General features: G+C 58.8%; 1 protein-coding gene across 3 annotated transcripts in view; it reads left to right on the top strand.

The window, feature by feature from the left end:
- The window catches only part of AJAP1 (adherens junctions associated protein 1), a 117,170-nt gene that overhangs the window by 84,189 nt on the left and 13,609 nt on the right, over positions 1-19,372 (top strand). For all 3 annotated transcript variants that reach the window (XM_047728138.1, XM_047728137.1, XM_047728139.1), the window contains exon 3: positions 18,320-18,407. In XM_047728138.1, the coding sequence (XP_047584094.1) occupies positions 18,320-18,407 (88 nt within the window). The remainder of the gene's footprint in view (positions 1-18,319; positions 18,408-19,372) is intronic.

Below are 19,372 nucleotides of genomic sequence, written 5' to 3'. Positions count from 1 at the left end.
CACACATACACACATGTGTGCATTTAGGCACACGTGCCTCCCTGCTTAGCCATCCACATGCAGCACACACAGATTCCAGCTGCCAGCCAAGCGCAGTGCTTTGCCTCGGGGGTGGTGATGGCACCATGAAGAGTTACCGAAAGCAGAAGTAAGATCCGCGGGTTACGGGTTATGGGAGAGAGGCCGACCTACATGGGCCCTGATTCCTGCCCTCGGTAGCTCTTAAGGGACCCAGGGGTCCAGACCCTACCTGCACCTCCTCTATCCCGGGTCAACAACAGCACCACGCCCAGGAGAGGGCCCCTTAGACAGAGCGTCCTAGGAAGGGAAGAAGCGAGATGGTCCTGATGGGACTTGCAGCTGTGCTTCCGCCTGTGCAGCTGGAATCGAAATAATCACACGCGACCCAGCTAGACAACAAAGGTCATGAGAGACATGCTCAAGTGCGGCATCTGTTGGAGAGTCCGGGATGACAATTTCCTAAGTTAATTGCCCCAGGGCCTCCGGCTCCACCGGCACCGGGAAGTGGCGGGCGTGGGCTCTGGGGCTGAAGCAGACTGGGGCGTGACTGGGGGCTCCACGCTGCCCAAGAGGAGCAGATGACCCGACTTTGCTGTCTTCTTCCCCCCATTACGAGGCTTTGGCTGCTCCCTGTGCCTCTGGGAGGAGTGCCTCCCCCACGTTCCGGCTTTGATGGCAGCACACACAGTTCTAGGTGCCTTGGTGAGACGGTAAGAAAGCTCAGCACAGCGTTGGGCAGAGAGCCTGAGGGAGCGCCCCTCGGGGGTCCCCCGCCTCCTTCGGCCGGACCCACGCGCCACCCTCCCTTGCCAGTCAGCTTCCCGTGTTGGTCTAGCTCCGTCGTGAGTGACGCTCATCTCGGAGCTTTCAGAGCTCCCTGATGGAGGGTGGAACGAAAGGCCGTCTCCGAGAGCTGTGAGGCATGCGCTCTGCTTGGCTTGGCGTCCAGGGTAAGCGGATCACTTGGGGATCTGAGGTGCAGCCCGGCCAGCGGAGGCCACTGGGTACTGGGATTCACATTCTCTGGGAGAGTGTCCTCCTCCCGAGTCCCCTGCTGCTGGGCTGAGTGGCCTCCCTCGGTGTCTGGCTGGGACTTGAGCACGCGTGGAGAGAGGGAGGGTTTTGGAATCAGGCTGAGCTGTGTCTCTCACGGGCTCCGCCCCTTACAGGACTACAGGGGACCTGGACGGGTCCTCCCTGTGCAGTGAAGATGACAGTCTACATATGAGCTTCCCGGAGCCACCAGGAAGCTTCCTGCCTCCTCCTGTGTCTGGGTGCTCCCGGGGCACAGCTCCAACCTCTGTCCCCGTGTCTCTCTGTGTCCTAGTCCCCCCTCTAGTCTCCACCTCATGGGACTGAGGACCCACCCTAAGTCCCCCGGGGATGGAGTCCTTAGCTCATGACACCTACAGAATCTGTGCTTCAAAACAAGGTCACATTCAGAGTCCAGGGAGTGAGGACTCCGGTGCGTCCGGGCCGTTCTCCGGGCCTACTAGTGGAGTGTGTCGTCCTGAGATTATCACCACACAGTGAGCAATGCTGTGGGTCCTGGCCCCCACGGCACCTGCACTGTCCAGCACCTGGTGGCGGGCTGTCACCCTCTGTGCAGGGACCCACCTGGCCAGCGCTGACCCCGCCAGGCCTGCTCCCAAGCTCATTTAACACCATGACAGCAAAGACATCTATGGTTTGGGATGGAAGCAGTCGTGTTCACCACACACTGTTTCCATTGCTTTCCGGACTTCAGAGTTTCTGTGCTGCGGTGGGCGCCAGTGGGGGTGCCGGTCCGGCCGGAGGAACAGCAGGCTCTGTGCTGTCTGTTTGCTTGGTTCTGCCCAGTCTGGCCAAGCTGCCGCCCACACGTGGGGCTTTGAGCTGGGGAGGCAGCTGGTGACCTTTAGCATCTCAGAGGAGACAGCGGAGCACGGCGATCACCACACGCCATGGCAGGAAGGGGCTGGATCCCCGTGGTCCCTGCGCTGCTGGTACAGACGGTTCGAGTGGTCTACAGAGAGCTCTCGCTCCGCAGGGTGGGCAGGGCGTGCAGGGCGAGGCTGTGTTGGTCCAGCCCGGCCTCTGCCGCGGACAAGCCCTCCCATAAGGACTCAGCCCCCTGACCCCACAGAACCCAGTCTTCACTGCTATGTCAGCCTCTGGGGCTGTTGTGACCAACCCTGCATGCTGGGGTAAGAAGCAACATTGGCCTGTCACAGTCTGGAGGCCGGAAGTCTGGGATCCAGGTGTGGACAGGGCCGGGCTCCCTACAGCGTCTGGGGGATGATCCTGCCCACCTCTTCCACTCCCGGGGTCCTGGAAGTCACACTGTCCTCACCTCTGTCTCGTGTGGCTTTCTGCCCTCTGTGTGCATCTCGCGTGTCTGCTCCTGTTCTTATAGGACCCCTGACACACTGGACTGGAGGCCTCCCTGCCCCTGTGCGACCTCATCTCACCTAATCACCCCTGTGGTGACCCTGCGTACAAATGAGGTCACGTTCTGAGGCTCCAGGGTGGGGACTCCAGCCCGTCTCTTGGGGGGCCCCCCACAACGGATGACAGCGCTGCTCTCCTCACATGTCCCTGCTCCCCCCCCCTGTGGGAGGGGGGGAGCCACCGCCACCCCCCCCCTGTGCTCTTGAGCCTCAGAGCTTCCTGGTAGCTCCGTCCCAGTAACTTGGTATCCCCAGCATGGGTATGAAGACCCGCGGGAGCTTGAGCGGCCAACAGGACACCTCCAGGCCCCATACCTGTGCCTCCCACGGGCACGGGGCCCAGTGGTACCCGCAAGCCGCACTGTGCTCCAGCTGAGGGGTGGCTCTGGAGAAGTCACCTCATCCTGCAGCCGCGGTCTTCCATCGGGAAGCAGAGATGGCATCCGACTCCCCACCCATGGGGCCTCTGTAAAGAGCGGAGGGAGGCAGGGACACCGTAGTCCCAGGGCGTGGGGCCCCGCGGGGACCGCAGGTGCTTCTGTGCATTTGAATCTGCCCTTCCCAGAGCAGGTTCTCGGAGGACGGAGGACGGGTGACCTGGAGGGAGGGCGGTGTGGGAGGTGTGAGCCCTAAGAGGCAGTCCAGGTACGACAGGATTTGGCAGGTCCCCCTCACCACCAGGGGCGTGCGCAGAGGGGGCACGGCGGCCAATTGTGGGGGGAGTGCAGGAGCCCGTGTGTAAGGAAAGGGTGTGCGTGCACACGCCTGCAGCAGAGGGGGTCAGGCGTGTAAGAAGGGTGTGTTTGTATGTGCGTGTGCTTGTGTTTGCCCGTGTGCGTGCACAACCTGCAGCAGAGGGAGGCAGGAGGTATGGACACACGTCATGCTGTCCAGGCTGGATGGCTTCCCTGCCCTTGAGAATCTGTGCTAAAAAAGGACACAGGAAGTGGCCATAGGGACCTGACAGGTGCCCTTGCCACCTTCATAACTCTTTTAAAAATGGTTTCCGAGAAAGCCTGGCAGGAACGGTGTACCTGGCAGTCCTGCCATTACCGGCAGAGCTCTCATCCCCCCCGCTGGCCAGGACAAGTGGGTCCCCTAGGATGGGGCTGAAGTGGGGCCTGTGCTGTGGGGGCGGGGGGCCCAGAAAAGCTCAGAAATTGCCTGTGAAACCCCCTCACCCTCCCTCCCTGCAGTGGGACCCCTGCTGTTGCCTCGGGAAGAGGGATTCGCGGCCCCCATTTGGTCTGACCAGACTAGAGAGGAAGGGATCCAGACTTTCAAGAGAGAGGGTCAGACAGAGACAGAGGGACAGCCAGACAGGGAGGAAAGGGGGAGAAATGATGTGCGTGTTCCTCTCCAACAGTGCCATCCATGGTCCCCGGGAGAAGGAGACATATCCAATGGGGCAGCCAGGAGGCAGGGATGAGACCCCCACCATCCTGACCTGGGCTTGGGGGGTGAGGAAGGCAGCAAACAGCTTTTGCTGATTCCCATTCTAGAACCCGAGTCTCTAATGATCCGCCAATCTCCTTGCCCAGGTCCCCGAGCTGGCGCTGGCCAGGCCACTTCTGGAGCCCGGCTGGGGGCCCCGAGGGCAGCCCTCCATTGCCCCCAGGGGACCTCCCATGCCAGTGCCCCAGGGGCTTCTCCTGCACACCACCTGTTTCTTCCTGGTCACAACCATTTCTTCACTGTCCTCCAGGGATGACATGGTTACGGATCTGGCCGAGCACTGTGTGGCCTGGGAAGGACTTTGGCATCTGGGTCCATCACAGCCTAGGGCATGTGGGGTGACTGCGAGTGAGCATTGGGACTGCCCGTGGCTCCAGAAAGTGGGCTGTGTGAGGAGCCTGGGGGCAGCGTGCTCTGCCTCGGCGCTGGGATCTGTGGGAGCTGAAGGAAAGGGCCCCACCCCCAGCCACGTGTGCCATGGTCCTCATGGCTCTGCATGTTCTGCCTGGGGTCTGTTCCCCAGTTTCACCCAGGATCCAGCCTGTCATCCGAAGACAGATGGGTGAGCAGACCAAATGGTGACACTTTATCCAAGAGGACAGGACGCAGTGGAGATGAAGTCAAGGGAAGAAGCATCCCTGCCTTCTGCAAAGCACGTATCCCTTTCTAGAATGATAAGAGTGGGTCACTGGGCACAGACACACAGCCAGCCCTGGCCAGAAGCCGGGTGCACAGGTGACTGGAGACACAGGGCCTGAGGGGCTTGAAGGGGGTCCTGGCTACTGGACTAGCTCACCACACCCCCCCATCCTAGTGCCGCCAGACCCCCTCCCATGCCATGCGCCTGCCATCTCCCTGGGTGGTGCTGGCAGTGCCCACAGTGAGACAGGGCAGGTTAGCCAGGAAGGCCACCGTGCAGAGTCCAGGGCTCAGTGCATGGAGGAATCTGTCACAGACACATGAGGAGGGTAAAGCCAAGGGTGTCTTGAAGGGAGGGGTTGAACAGGCAGGAAGAGGAGAAGGGAGCGGGGAAGAGGAGGAAGAACACTGGGATGGGGGGCAAGGAAGGAGCAGGCTTGCTTTGTGCTTGGAGGCACAGTTACCCCAGGGGAAGCCCCCAGCAGACGGGGTGGGGGCAGCCAGTGGGAGGTCCCAGCAGGAGAAGATGCTGTAGGGATAGAGATGGTAACCCTTGCTCTGAGGGTAGGTGGGATGGCCTGGGGGACCACAGGACAATTACTGTGAGCCCATATTTCCCATTCTACAAAGCTAGGAAGGCTGTGGTCCATGTAGCACATAGTAGGTGCTAAGCTAATAGGATTATTATGTTGCAGAGTGTAAATCAGACACATAAGCAGAGCCTAATAGAGCTTCTGCATGGAGTCCTCTGGAGGTGGGGGCGCTGGCCTCCCGCGGTCCCTTGCTTCTCAGCGACACCACTTGCATCAGGACCCAAGGTTCTCTTGCTTTTTTGAATCATTCAGCCAATAAGAAGTGATCTTGACTTCCCACGCCTTCCCACACACCCCACCCCATTACACTGTCACCCGAAAGATTTATTCTTATAAGGAGTTTGCCTCTCAAAGACATCTATAAAACCAGGACCAAATGGCAAACTCAAGGCGTGAGACAACAGTGGGAGCACTGGGAGGAGGGAGGCTTCAGGGGGGCCCACAAAGACCTCATCAGGCCCCTGTGGCTCTTGGCCACATGGCCTTTGTTCTGGCCACCAGACAGGTCCCCCTCAGGGGCCCCTCCTGCTTGTCCCTTCCCTCCTCTGAAGAGTCTAGCTGGAGCCTATCACAAATCTCCTTCTTTGATAGAATCATGATGCATCGTTGCTGCTGGAAAGGCCCCCCACACTGATCCATCCAAAGGTTTTCACGGTTCTTTTTAGGGAAATCTTGTACCCCCGGTATGGAGAAGAGGTTGAAGTAGGGCAGCACAGTTAAGGTGGGAGAGCGGACCCCAGACTGTCCTCGAGTCTCCCACGGCTCCTGAAAGCACAGTGTCCAGGTTCAGGAGGATGGTTGGAGGACCACTAATGCAGACTGAATTACTCATGACGTGGGTGGGGACACCAGGACCCAGAAAGGGAACTGCAGCTTCCTGGGGCCCATCCCACAGCAATTAGCAGGAATCAATTCTGTTTTCTTCAAATTTACCTAGACCTGTGCAAGTTGTCCATGGACATGATTTATGTGTAAGATGTTAGTATCTGTGTAAGCCTCCATTCCCTCTGGAAGTTCTTCTTACAATCTAGTCTCTACTATATTAACCACCTTAATTTTAAAGCTCGCACCTGATCACACCAATGCCTGGCGACTCTATGAGAGTATTTCTTTTGTCATCTCTTTCCTCCTGGATTTTGTTCTTTGTTGCTGTCCCCTGGTGTGCCCGGTAAACTTCAGTTCAGTGCTGGACATTGTGAGTGAAAAGCTATAGACAGAATCTGATCAGGACACCTGAGTGGCTCAGTCAGTTAAGCGTCTGCCTTTGGCTTGGGTCATGATTCCAGGGTCCTGGGATTGAGTCCCGTATCAGGCTCCCTGCTCAGCAGAGAGTCTGCTTCTCCCTTTCCCTCTCTTCTTACCCCTGCTTACTCTCTCTCTCTCTCTCTCTTTCTCTCAAATGAATAAATAAAATCTTTTTTCTTTAAAGAGGTAGCACAAATCAAAAGGATGGTGTTTCATAACACACGAAAATTGTTTGAAATTTGAATGTCAGTGGCCCCAGGCAGGGTCTTCCTGGGACGTGACCACACCCATTTCTTTTTCTGGATCTGTGGCAGGTTCAGAGGTGCAGCAGCAGAGGTGAGTGGTTGTGGTGTAGACCCTACGGGTCTCCAAGCCTAAACCGCTGACCCCTGGCCCTTCACAGGGAGCGTCTGCCGATGCCTGCCCCAGAGGCTGCTCCTCAGCCAACTAGGTTGGGAGCATGAGAACTGGAAACTGGGTCTCCGTCATCCCGGAAGCCCCCTCCTCCTCAGAAGGCTTCTGCCCCTTTTCTGTCTGCATCCTGCACAGGCCTCCTTGACTCCAAATGGCTGTCCTCTTGGGGGTGGGAGAACAGCGCCTCTCCTGTTCTCCAAACTCACAGGGAGCTCCCGGCTTCTGGTCCCCGAGGCTGAGCTTGGATGTTCTGTTGGTTCTGGCTTGTCTCTCTTTGATGGGGCCTGAGTCGGGCCCTGAAAGGCTGACTTGCCAACACGGCTTCGGATGTCGTGAGGACCACACACCAAAGCTAAAGGCTGATGTTACACTGTCGGCCTCCATCATCCACCACACCACCTCTCCCCTGCACCTCCCACCCCTCAGGCACACCTCCCTCCTCCCCTGACCTGGTCCTGGAGCCACCACTGCCCAAACCTGCCATGTCTTGCCCTTCTCAGCTGACCCTCCAGGTGGCCCTGCCTTGGAGCTGGGGGTGAGGACAGCTGTGATTCTCATCAAAGGCCCCTCCCAGTGGGATAAGGGGGATCAGACAACTGTCCGAGGGCAATGGGAGGGCTGCACAGGGCCTCTGGGTCGGGGAGGGAATATTGGGCCAGTTAAATGCATCTATTTGCCGGTTGACTGTTTTGATAGAATGACAGCGGCACAAAACCAGTGGTTGCTGTTGGGGTTAAGGATATTCCCCACCAGGAAGCTTTTAAAAGGGTTCAGAGCACCCCTGTGGGAAGCTGGTGGGCACTCCCACGTTTCCCTTTCTCTGCCACGCTCCCCACCCCATCAGAATTGCCTTGCAGTTTCCCCAAACTTAAGGGCTTTGCAGGGATTTCAGTGGAATGCAGGATTGGCATCTGCCTCCTGCTGGCTCCGTCCACACCGTCAGTGAATTTTGAGGGCAGAGTTGACTGCCGGCTGAGCCTCCGGGCTCTGTTTGCAGGCTGCACAGTGCTCTGAAGAGACCAGGCTGGACCCTCCCCCCTGCACCTCAGACTTGGTCAGTCCCGAGGTTGGATTGGGAGCTTGCCCCGTCGCTGGAAGGTGGCCATTGATGGGTTTCCACAGCTCCATTGGTGAGCGATGCAGTGGTGAGCTCCAGCTCTGGGCGTGCAGACAGAGCAGCGGCCAGCATAGGGCCCCAGTCCAGACACCAGCAGTGGGGAGGGACTTGGTGGTGGCTGGAGGAATGGCCAGCTCTACACGTTGGGGCCACCCAGCTCGGAGCCCAGGACCAGTGCTCTGGGATGCTCTGGGGGACCTCATCATCGACATGCATCATGGACAGCCCTTCTCTGACCTCTGACCACCGAGGCAGGGCTTGTCCAAGTCACGGCCAGGCAACAAGGGGCAGCTGCCCCAGATCCGGGTATCCTAAGTGGAGTTTCTTCTCTCCACCCCACAACTGTCTGCTGAGCGCCACGGGGGCAGCAGGTGGGTGCTGCCCTGGGGGAGCCGCGGACAGCAGGCCCTCAGGATGGGGGATAGGGGTCGTTCCTCCCCTGAGCCTGTGTGCCACCGAGCTCCGTGGGGAGTGAGCTCTGCCGGGGTTCAGACACGCATGTGCTGCAGGGGGAGAGCACCTGCGTCGGACTGTCCAGGCGGTGCTGGGTCACACCAGCTCCATGAAACAGGCTTCTTGACCGGACAGTTCTCAAACTCGTGTATCAGGAGTCTCGAGCAGGGAGCTAAGCTTCCAAGGACAGCACAGAACTCCTGCTTTGGACACTGCGAAGGGTTCCCAGGGAAGGCCACAGCCTGCGTCCATCAAAACTCCTGTAGGGAGGTGCATTCAGTCTGCCCCAGCCGCCTCCCTAAACCGTTCTCTACAAGAAAACCAGGTCTGTCCCATACCCCTTCCCCTTCCTCCCACGTGTCAGAACTGGGTTCCCACAGGGAGACCTTGAGACCGTGGCTCAAGTGTGAGCAGCTGTGCGGGGCTTGACGGCACAGGAATGAGCTGTGGCACCCGGTGGCGTCTGACACTCTGAGCTCTCGGGACCTGAAGCCACCAGGCCGTCCTGCCATGAGGCCCCCTGGCAGTCTCCTCTGACCTTTGTCCACAGAGCTTCTTCTCTTTGCCTGGAGGACCGTCCCCTCCCCTCTTCAGGGAGAGTGTCAGTTAGCTGTGGGGCCAGCAACGACAGCACGTAACAAACAGCCCCAGACCTCAGGGTGAGCGCCTGCGGGAGAACACGCTCGGAGTGGCCGTCTGTCTGTCAGCTCAGCTGGGCTGGCCGCCATTCCACCATTGAGGCTGTCCGCCCTGCTCCCGCGTTTGGCCTGAGCCTAGTCTCCTGTGACCCCAAAAGTTCAAAGGAGCCAGTGGCCCGACGAGCTCAGGGCCAACCTCCGTCCGCACACCAGCGACGTCGCAGTAGCCTCTGCCCTCGGCGCACCCTCGGGGCACTGGGTCCTGACTGGGAGCACCACGGCCGCACCGGCACATCCTCCTCCGGACGGGAATATCCAGGTCAGGTGGCGAGGACGCTCGGCGAGGGAGGCGGCCAGGCTGGGGGCTGCTCTGTTCGCTCAGGGGTGTGGCCCATTCACCATCGTGCGGGCTAAACAGGGGCTCCTCCCTGATGGGGGGCGCCGGCGCTGCTGGTGAGTAATCCAGCCGCTGACTCATGGGACCCAGAGCCCTGGCCACCGCGCCCGTGCCCACGGGCCATGCTGCTGCCAGAGCAGAAGCGCCTCTGCCGGCCGGAAGTGCTGGCTGAGGGGCACCATGGGGTGTCCCACCCTGCCCCTGACATCTCCTTAGCACGGAGCGAGGCTGGCTCCATGCACACTCCTTCCTCGCCTGCCGTCCTTTGTTGAAACGTCTCAGAGCTCTTGGGAGTTAAGTGAATTAAGTGGGTCATTTCCATATCGGCTACTGAGCTCAAAGCTGAGCAACAGCAGCGTCTGCTCGTGAATGAGATGAGCAATAAATTCAGTGTGTGCCTGTGTGCCCGCGTGTGCGTGCATGTGTGTGTGCGCGTGCAAATGTGCGTGGTCGTGTGATCTGTGTGCACGTGTGTGCGCGTGTGCCCGCGTGTGCATGCATGTGTGTGTGCGCGTGCAAATGTGCGTGGTCGTGTGATCTGTGTGCACGTGTGTGCGCGTGTGCCCACGTGTGCGTGCATGTGTGTGCAAATGTGTGTACTTGTGTGACCTGTGTGCACGCATGTGTGTGCTTTGTCTGACCTCCGTGTGTGCCCGTGTGTGCGTGTGTGTGCTGGCTTGCGTGCATGTGTGTGCGTGTGTGCCCCTCTGTGCGTGCCTGTGCATGGGAGGGAGAGGCAGCAAACAAAGCAAGACAGAGGTAGAGGCAGAGGCGAGGGGGGAGCCCCAGGGCTCACGCTTTTTCACAGCTCCTGAAGTCGAGCATCTCCTCCTCTCTGAGGGGTTGGGTTTCCACCCAGCACCCGCCTTTCTGCTCAGAAATGATGCTGCCTGTGAGTGAGCAGGTCTGGCCCGGCCTCTGGGGTGTTCCAGGCCCCAGGTGGGAGGCATGTTTCCGGGGCCTCCATTCGGCCTCCTGGTCGCTGCTGCCTGTGAATGTGAGTCCAAGGGACCAGATGGACGGGGTCTGGCCTCTGTGAGTAACCCCCTCTCCTAGCCGTCAAATTCGGCTCAGAAACGCAGATCCCACATGCACCTTCCTCCATGAGGGTTGACTGTGTGTGTGGTCCCACGGAGGGAGAGGCCCTGAGACAAGGCGGGGGCAGCAGGGCCACGGAGGGCCCGTCCTCTCTGTCCCCAGCCACCCCCAGCCCCATCTCTGCCAGGCATGCACAGCAGCGACCACTGGAATCTTTGGGGACCTCTGGGGCAGGGGCCCCCAACTCATTCCTAAAGGGACAGAGAGCAGATATTTTAGTCGTCCGGGCCCCATGACTGAGCCCTTCCCTGGTAGCCCCAAAGCAGTCTCAGACATTCCATGTGTCCATAAAGCTTCAGTTACAGAATCGGGGGGTGCGCTGCCTTTGGCCTTCAGGCTGCAGTCTTGGAAGCTCTGCTCCCAGGCCTTCCTACTCAGTGTGGTGTCGGCGACCCCAGGGACCAGGAGAGACACAAACCTCAGTCCCAATGGCATCCGTCCAAGAAGGTTTGTGTGTGTGCAGGAGGGGAAGCAGGTCTCCCGAGGCCCATCCTCACGGCCGCGTGGAGAAGACGCCCGCTGGCGCAGAGGCCTACTGTGCGCAGGTCCTGCGGCTAACGATGTTCCCTGGGCCTCCAAATAAATTCTCCTGGGATCTTATTTGCAGAGGAGTCAAGTGAGACAAAGCAAGTGTGCAAATCCCCTGGGGCTGCCGGGGGCCAAGTCGCACGTCCCCAGGCTTGAAGCAACAGGAGTTTATACTTGCCAACTTCTGGAGGACTGAAGCCAGAAGTGAGACGCCTGCAGGGCCACACCGTCTCCGAAGGTTCTGGGAGAGGTCCTGTGGCTGCTGGCGGTCCCGGGCTCATGGCCACACACCTCCAGTCCCTGTGTCACCGTCACACGGATTTCTTCCACGTTTCTCTGTGCCCACCCCAGGGTTTTATCAGGACACTGCCATTGCCCTGACCACCCACCCTAAATCCGGGGCAATTTCATTTCAAGGTGCTTAGGTAATTAATTAAACTGCTGAAGACCCTATTTCCAAATCAGGTCCTATTCTGAGGTGGGGCAGGTGGACATAATTCGGGGTAGGGGGAAGACCAGGTCACTTGCCCAGGGTCTGGGCTCCCAGGAGCCGGCACCAGCTGTCTCGGGGCTGGCCGAAGTCAGCTGGGTGGGGAACGGTGGCTTTGCAGAGTTGAAGGAGGGCCATGGGCCTCCGTGACTCTGACCGACACCCCATAGCTCCTGGGCCCCCACAGAGCATGTCGGCTGAGGAGCGTGAGGTCCCGAGGGCTGGGATCACAGTGCACCGGGAGTCGGTGGGCTCAGCAACGGAGAGTCACCGCCTTCCGCACTTGTGGAGGCCAGAAGAGGAGAGCAAGGCCAGGCCATGCGCCCTCCGGAGGCTCCCAGGAAGGGTGTTCCAACCCCTCTCCCAGCGTCTGGTGGTTCCTGGGCTCTGACAGCGCAACTTTGCTCTTGTCCCTGTGGCCTGTGTGTCTCCAAATCTGCCCCTTTTATGAGGACTCCGGTCATGCTGGGCTGGGGCCGCCGATCCGGTATGAGCTCATCTTAACTAGTCACGTCTGCGACAACCCCGTTTCCGGAAATTCCAAGTCAGTGGGTTAGGACTTGCGCGTGGGAGTGTTGGGGAGACACAGCTCAACCCATAAAATGACGACAACAGCACCACTGGTGTGGGTGGAGTTTCCCAAACTCTGCACGGCCCCCGGTGCATTTGCTCGGGGTCTGGACCTGGCCGCTGGGCAATCTTTTTGGCCTCCAGCTCCCACTGTCTCCCCACCGGGCTCTACAATGCAGGGGAGTCTCCAAAGGCAGAGAAGGTTGTCCTCGTCGGAGGAATTTGCTCCTCGATGTGGCTGACCTGTGGGTGGGACAGCTTTAGTGAGCCTGATGCCGGCGGAGCAAGCCCAACTTCAGGTCCCTTTCGGAGACCCTTTTGGAGTGAGGTGTGCATGATGACCCCCACGTTCTCTCCAGATCGTAGCAGCACGGCCACTGGCCATCTCCCCAGGGTGGAAGGACCACTGCTCTCCAGTGGGCCGGGCACGACACCAGCTCAAGGCATGGCCCCAGAGCAAGCCTGCTTGCGTTTGAGTCATGGCCTTCCCGGGTCTTCACTGCTTTTCTTAGCAGGAAAGGGTTATCCTTGCTCAAAGAAATGACCTTGAGCCCAGCTCCTGGGAGATCAGTGTCTTGCCTGTTGAGAGTGTCTTGGACTAATAATGGGACTCATGGTGGGGGCCTTGTGCCCCAGGGCATCCACTCCACCTCTGGTCGGGCTAGAGGTACGACCACCCTTGGTCTCTCCCAGACCCTGCCCCCTGCACCTCGTCCCAGTGCAGATTTTAATCCTGTTTTTACGCTGTAGTAAACCAAGACTGAGCGCAACAGCTCAATTCCGAGTCATTTGAGTGAATCTTTGAACCTGAAGGTCGTCTTGGGGACCTCCCACCTTACACTGTGCAGCTTTGAAAAAGTCCCCTAACCTCCCTGCAGAAATGGGGAGCATCTCTGCTTGAAGTTGTGGGGAGCATTATAAACAAATTTGCCAAAGACAACGCGGGACACCTGCTACCCCTCTGTTGTGCCTGACTCCCTTATGGGGCTGACTCAGTCCTGTAAGCCCTCCGCCGGCCGTGCCTCGCCACCAAGGAAGAGGTGGCTGGAGGGAGAACAGGACACGATGGGCAGAGGACTGCTTTCCACCTCTGTGGCCACAGGGGCTGTGATCTGGACATTTCTGACACACTGCCCACATGCTACACGGGGATGGCATCGTGGCAAGTCAGTTTGGATGGTTTGCGATGGGGACCGTCTCCTCATGTCATTCACGCATTCCTTTTGTTAGTGAATGACGTTTGGGGCCAGGTCACTCCTTCTTATGGGGTTGTCCTGTGTACAGGAAGACAGAGCTGGTGTCTTCGGCTTCTATCCCCTCGATGCCAGGAGGACCTCTTCCTCCCTGTGTGACCACCAGAGGTGTCTCAGATAAGGCCACCGGTTGCTGGCTGAGGACAGTCTGACGTGAGTCCTTGGGGGGATGTCTCGAGGACTCACCTTCGCCTTCCCCATGTTATCCCGAGGTGTTCGCACAGCTCCTTCCAGGCTGGGGCTCTCTTCTCTGTCCGGGAGAGCCCTGCCCTAAGCCAGAGAGCGTCCTGGCGGGAGGCATCTTGCTCTCACGGGGTCCTGGCTCTGGGCCTCCCCAATCCCCCACCGCATGGAACACCCTGCAGGGTCCCTCAGAAAATGACACGCTCCTTCGTCTCCCCCGCCCCGGATGCTAGCCTGTTTCCCTGAGAACACCCTGGTTTGGGAAGACACGTTTTCCCGCAGCAGCTCCCTGTCCCAGGAGGTGGCCCAGTGGCTCAGAACAAGCCCCAGCCTCAGAGGGCATCCTTCTCCAGGGAGCGGGGCCGGACCGCCTGGCGTCGTGCAGCACATGCGGCGAGCTTCCCGCGTTCCCCGGGCCGTTAGTCAGAGACGTGCCGCGAGCCCGCGTGCTGCAGCCTTTGTGGAAAAGGAATGTTTTCGCCGTGCGATTGGTTCTTTGGGAACCCCCTGTGCCCTCTCACCCCTCAAGCCCCTGAAGACGGACATTTTTGGACTCACCGGTCACCGTCCTTGGTTCCCAGGGTGCAGGCACATGAGGTCCCCGCACCGCGCGGTGAGCTACGAGGTTCCTCTGCCTCAGCACGTCCCAGCGCCGTCGCTCCTGCCGTCGTCCCAGCGCGCCGGCCCGGTGCGCCACGCACACACCCTGGGCGCTAGGAGAGAAGGCTCTCGGCGGGTTGGTTTTTGCCACGGACAGTGGCCCGTGTTCAATTCGGCTTCTTTTAATGAGAAAGTCATCCAGCCCCAGAGATGGATTACCAGCTCCCATCAATCTCCAGGACCTGATCTTATTACAAACCCCCACGAATATAACCATAAAAGCCCTATTGATTGATGCAGAGTTTGCTAATCCATCTGTCCCCATCCATTATTCCAGGTATAATTTTTCATTACCTGGACGGCAGCTGATTCCTTGCACATTAGTATACAGTCGCAATTACCAGGAGCCGAGAGAGCCCCTAAATTAGTAGGAGCGGCAACACCTGTCAGGAAGGGGAAGTAAGAACCCCCCCCCCGCCCCGCCACGGCGTGCGGTGCACTCTGGAACCAGGACTGAACCACAGAGAATTTGAAGATGGATTTGGTGCTGACCTTGTAAATGGAGAGGCGAAGTTTGTGTTTTCTGCCCTTTCCTGGGTGTACCTTCCCTCCAGTGACATCGTTGTTCACCGGTCACAGCCTGCCTGACAGCGGCGTAGACACTATTCAAGCATTGCCTTGCCCGGGGTCAGTAGGGTTTGTGGGACAGATGTTCCCACCTGCACTGTGTCCTGTCCACAAGGGACCCGACCTGAGGGAACACTGTTGAAGGTGTGAGTGTTGGGAGAAGTTAGTGAGGAGGGAGAGAATCGGGGGGATAACCTCCTAAGAACCTCAGCATTCATATGGGGCAGGGAGCGCCAGTGGCTGGACACAGCAGTTCTGAGATCTGCACGTTCTTGTCTTTTTGCAAAATGCAGCTCCTTTTTGACCTTAATGGAGAAAATTGAAAGACATGTGGCTGAAATATTTCTGAGGGTCCTTAGAGGGACTAAACTGATAAAATTCTCCCTGGAGTTTGGTTTCCAAAAATCAAGAATCCTGTCTCATTGGATTCTCGAGGAAACTGTCACACGAAGTGATCTTTTCTGAAGCCAGGCTCATGTGGACAAAGCCCGCAGGACAGAGCTGCCCGTTGCTGACTGCGACCGTCCGGCTTGTCACGGTAGAGGCAGTGGCTGTCCTTGAAATCCCCTTGGCAGTGGCCGGTGACATTCTCAGAACTCAGGAAACCTTTAATGATGGAGAGGGAAGATTCTAGTCTTCGGAACCAAAGGTCTGCAGTTTGAATCCCAGCTTTAATCAATCTTTCAAAATAGATACACATTCTATTTAATTTATAAGGCAAACACTCAGCTATTCACCTAAATTAGTGGCCAGCAAACTGCAGCCTGTGAGTCAAATCTGGCTGTTGTCTGTTTTTATAAATAAAGTTTTATCGGCACATAGCCACGCCCATTTTCTCCCATATCACCCATGGTCTTCTTGCCCCATAACGGCCGGACTGGGACGCTGCGGCAGAAACCACACTGCTCACAAAGCCTGAAACATTTACTCTCTGGCCCTGCGTGGCAAGGTTCGCCCACCCGGCGTCCACACAAAGACTTGAGGGACATTCGCAGATGAAGAAAGGACTCTTGGCACTCGGGGAGGACTGAGTAACGGGCAGATGATTGGAAGAGGACGCCGCTTCTCACATGCTGTTCTGTCCTCTGCTTAGTAGCCGACCTCCCCGAGACAGGAAGCCAGGAGCCATCCTTACGGGTTTTCTGTCTTCCAACCGGCTACTTACAAGTGTCATTTTTGCCACATGGCAAAGGCCTGATCCTTGTCCCCCCGTCGTGAGCATGGGGTGTATGAATCTTCTTGTAACTGTGGATCTCCCATGCCTGAGCCCAGGGGCCCGTCAGAACTCGGGGGCCCTGCGCTGCAGCAGAAGCCTGTTTGCCCTGCAAGTCAAATACGGGAGGGGAGGGGTCCTCGGGTGTCGGCCTCTGGCGAGTCTGACGACCAGGAGGCAGCTACAGACGGGTTAGCTGGGCGTCCGGTGCTGGTTTTCTCGGAAGCCCAGAGCAGAGAATCGCCTTTGGTCCTGGCTCTGCCGGACGACGGTGGGAAAGTCGCTGTACTCCTCAGCCCAGGCTCCTCGTCGGTCAGGCGGGTGCGAAAGTGCTGCTGCTGCTGATGGTTTCGACGGATCACAGGGGAAGCTTGGCAAGGCGCCCGGCACAAAGAAGTCCTTCTGGAACGCGTAGCCCGTGACCTTGCCTGGTTATTAACCCAGTTCTCGTTTCCGCCACAATTCAACGTGGTGAGTTCTATGGAGGAGGTTCCACACCAAAGGCAGGAGAAGCGCCTCCAGAATAAGGCAGAGCTGAGGACTATATCGTTATGTTTCTCGTTGTTCCGCTGGTTTTTCTTTTCACCTTTTCAGGTATAAATGTGATTGGCCACAGAGCGACAGTCGGAAGGGGCTGTGTTAGAGGGTGTGCAGGGCTGGGGGGGGGGGAAGAAGGTGACGAGGCCCCTTTCTTGGGCCAGAACCAGCAGTAGATGCTGTCATTTAATCAAAAGCGGGGGGGCTAGATTGCTTCTCAGGCTTTGGCTGAGATCAAGTGAAGAAACGGGCACTAGGGAAGCTGACCTGCCGAGCTCGTCGAAGCCGAGAGCGTTTGCATGCAGTAGGCGCTCCGTAAGGGCTCTGGAGTCGGGGCATGAAGGAATACCTGAAGGGCTTTCCGCCACATCCGTGTCTTCTCCTGTCTTCCTGGCGGTGCTTATCCTGTGGGCTCAGGATGGGAATCCCTCACGACCAGCAGAAATAGCCCCAAAGACCGGCGAACAGGAAGAGAAAGCTTGTCTTCTGGCCTTGCCAACTTTGAATAATTTATTAGCAATTTCCCCACGAGGATCGTACTCAGTGGAGAGGTAACATCTGTTTGCGAGACTGTGTCCTTGGGAGACCGCCAGGAAAATCGCACATTCCGAAATCCTCCACGGCGGGCCGCGTGCACATGTCTCGTTCTCACCCAGGGACCTGCTGGGCTCCTCGGGGGTGGCAGGTGGGTCTCTGCCTGGGGCTCCGGGAGTGGCGAGAGGCAAGTGCTTACACCTCACAGGTGCGAGGACACGGGGAAATTAGCCCTTTGGTGAGACAAGGTGCTGCCCGCTGCAGGGCTCACCGCAGCCCTCCCCCACCCCCGGGACCTTTATGGCCCAGCCCCTCAGGTAGGAAGGGTTCTTCCTGATCAGAGGAGGACAGGGCCTTTGCAAGTGGCTTTTATGGACCAGCAGCATCTGCTGGGCATGTCCCCAGTGTCCGTGCTCCAGGAAGGATGTTACAGGTGCGTTGTCAGGAGGAACATAGCCTCGGTGGAACACCGGAGCTGGGTGCCTCACCTCCCACCTCTGCCTCTGTGCTTAGTGGAAGGTGGTACAGGGGTGGGGATGGAAGGACAGTGTAGGAGAAAATCCTGGGCCTCTGCTCTCCCCGTGTGGGGTTCCCAGACAGCTCTCAGGAGGGGCTCAGGCCGCCCTGCTTCTGTCCCTGACTTGCCCCCCCGCCAGAGCACCCCTGCACCCTCCTTCCCCGTGCACACACACAGCAGACACAGGCCAGCGAGGCTAGACCACAGGTCCCTTTCCAGGCTTTTGAGAAGCATCAGCTGCGAGGCCCGGATTGTTGATTCCTGGAACCTCAACAGGCCATGAGCCGCTGGGAGAGGACTCTGGAGAGAGGAAGGTTCCTCCAGTGAACCCCTGCCAGGAGGTCAACGCTTGTCCACTCTCTCCTCCCTTCCCAACAAATCCTGGGCTGCTTTGGCCCCTCTTCGGTCTGGCCAAACCTGCTCCCACTCAAAGGCCTAGTGCTCGGAATGGAGAACCCACCCAGGTGGGAGCCGGCGGAGGAAGGGTGACAGGTCCTGGGGCGTGCCTCAGCCAGAGCTTGCCTGGGCCAGGTGAAAGGCTTGGCAGGTGCAGGAAAGGACACAGCTTCCCGTGGGCTGGGTGACAGCTGGGGAACCAAGAGATGCCAGGGCCGGGGCCTCCCTTCCTGGACTCCAGGGGACCCAGCTCCTGCCGGCACCTGCCGTGGGGAAGGAGAGGCCTGAGTGTGCAGGAGCCGGCCCCGCCCTTCCTGGGTTCCTGTGTCTCGTGCCTGGGTCTCATGGCTGCCTCCCCTTCCTCTTTTCCAGGTCTGGCTGTCCATCAGATTATCACCATCACTGTCTCCCTCATCATGGTCATAGCTGCTCTGATTACAACTCTTGTCTTAAAAAACTGGTAAGGCTCCTCGGCCCCTCTGGCGCGGACACGAGGGCTATGGGGGTCCCCCGGGAAGTGTGCACAGAGTGTTTCCTCCTTCTCAGACCCGGTCCCGCCTCGCACCCCAGGGCATTGTTTCCCTCATCTGGGCCAGAGAATCGGGGGCAGCTCGTGGCCTTGCCGCAGCCCACTCGCCTTCAGCCCCAGGGCAGCTTGGGCGGCGCAGGCGCCACATTGCCCGACACTGGCCTTGGGCAGGGTGTGCCCCTGACCACAGCTTTCCCTGCAGAAGGCGAGTGAGCCCCACCTCATCACAGTTTCTCGGGCAGCCCATGTTCTGGTCTCCGAAGCCTGTGCCAGCGTCAGGCATGCCTGCGGACACCCCCACCCAACACGCCAGCGGCCTGGGTGCGCCCGCGCCCACCCCTCGCTGCCCTGGGTGTGCAGGGGCCGTGTTCAGCCTGAACCCTTCCCTCCTCCTGCGGCCGCTGAGTGTCTGTCGAACTAGGTTATTGCTTTTCTCCGGGTAGCTGGTGTTTGCCTGTTTCCTCCTGGAAACTGGCCTACTTTGAGGTTGGCCTTGCTAGGTGAGCACACCTGCTACACCCCAGGGAAAATCGGGCACTGCCGGGTGACTCTGCCGCACACACGCCTCTGAGGCCCCATCTGCCCGCAGCCACCCCTCCAGCAAATGTGTCCTCCACAAGGAGGTCGGACTCCTTGTAGAGCAGTACACCCAGACCATCCCGCGGTCATCGGCAGGAGGTGGTCAGAAGTCATATGGGGCTGATGGGTGGCAGCTGCTCCCCAGTGTCCCAATGACAGCGATCTGAGAGAAAGCCAGTCTCCTGGGTTAGCAGAGCTGGGAGGTTGGGGACTGGCACAGCTCCAAAGCAGACCTCACAGCAAATAAGTGAGGCCTCCCGGAGGCCAGCAGACCCGAGTCCCAGGGCATTTTCTGGGAGCGGTGATGAGGACAACTC

The sequence above is a fragment of the Lutra lutra genome, chromosome 4, assembly GCF_902655055.1.
Source record: "Lutra lutra chromosome 4, mLutLut1.2, whole genome shotgun sequence".
Classification (NCBI taxonomy): domain Eukaryota; kingdom Metazoa; phylum Chordata; class Mammalia; order Carnivora; family Mustelidae; genus Lutra; species Lutra lutra.
The sequence above is the reverse complement of the archived record's forward strand: the minus strand, read 5'-3'. Positions and strand labels throughout refer to the sequence as shown.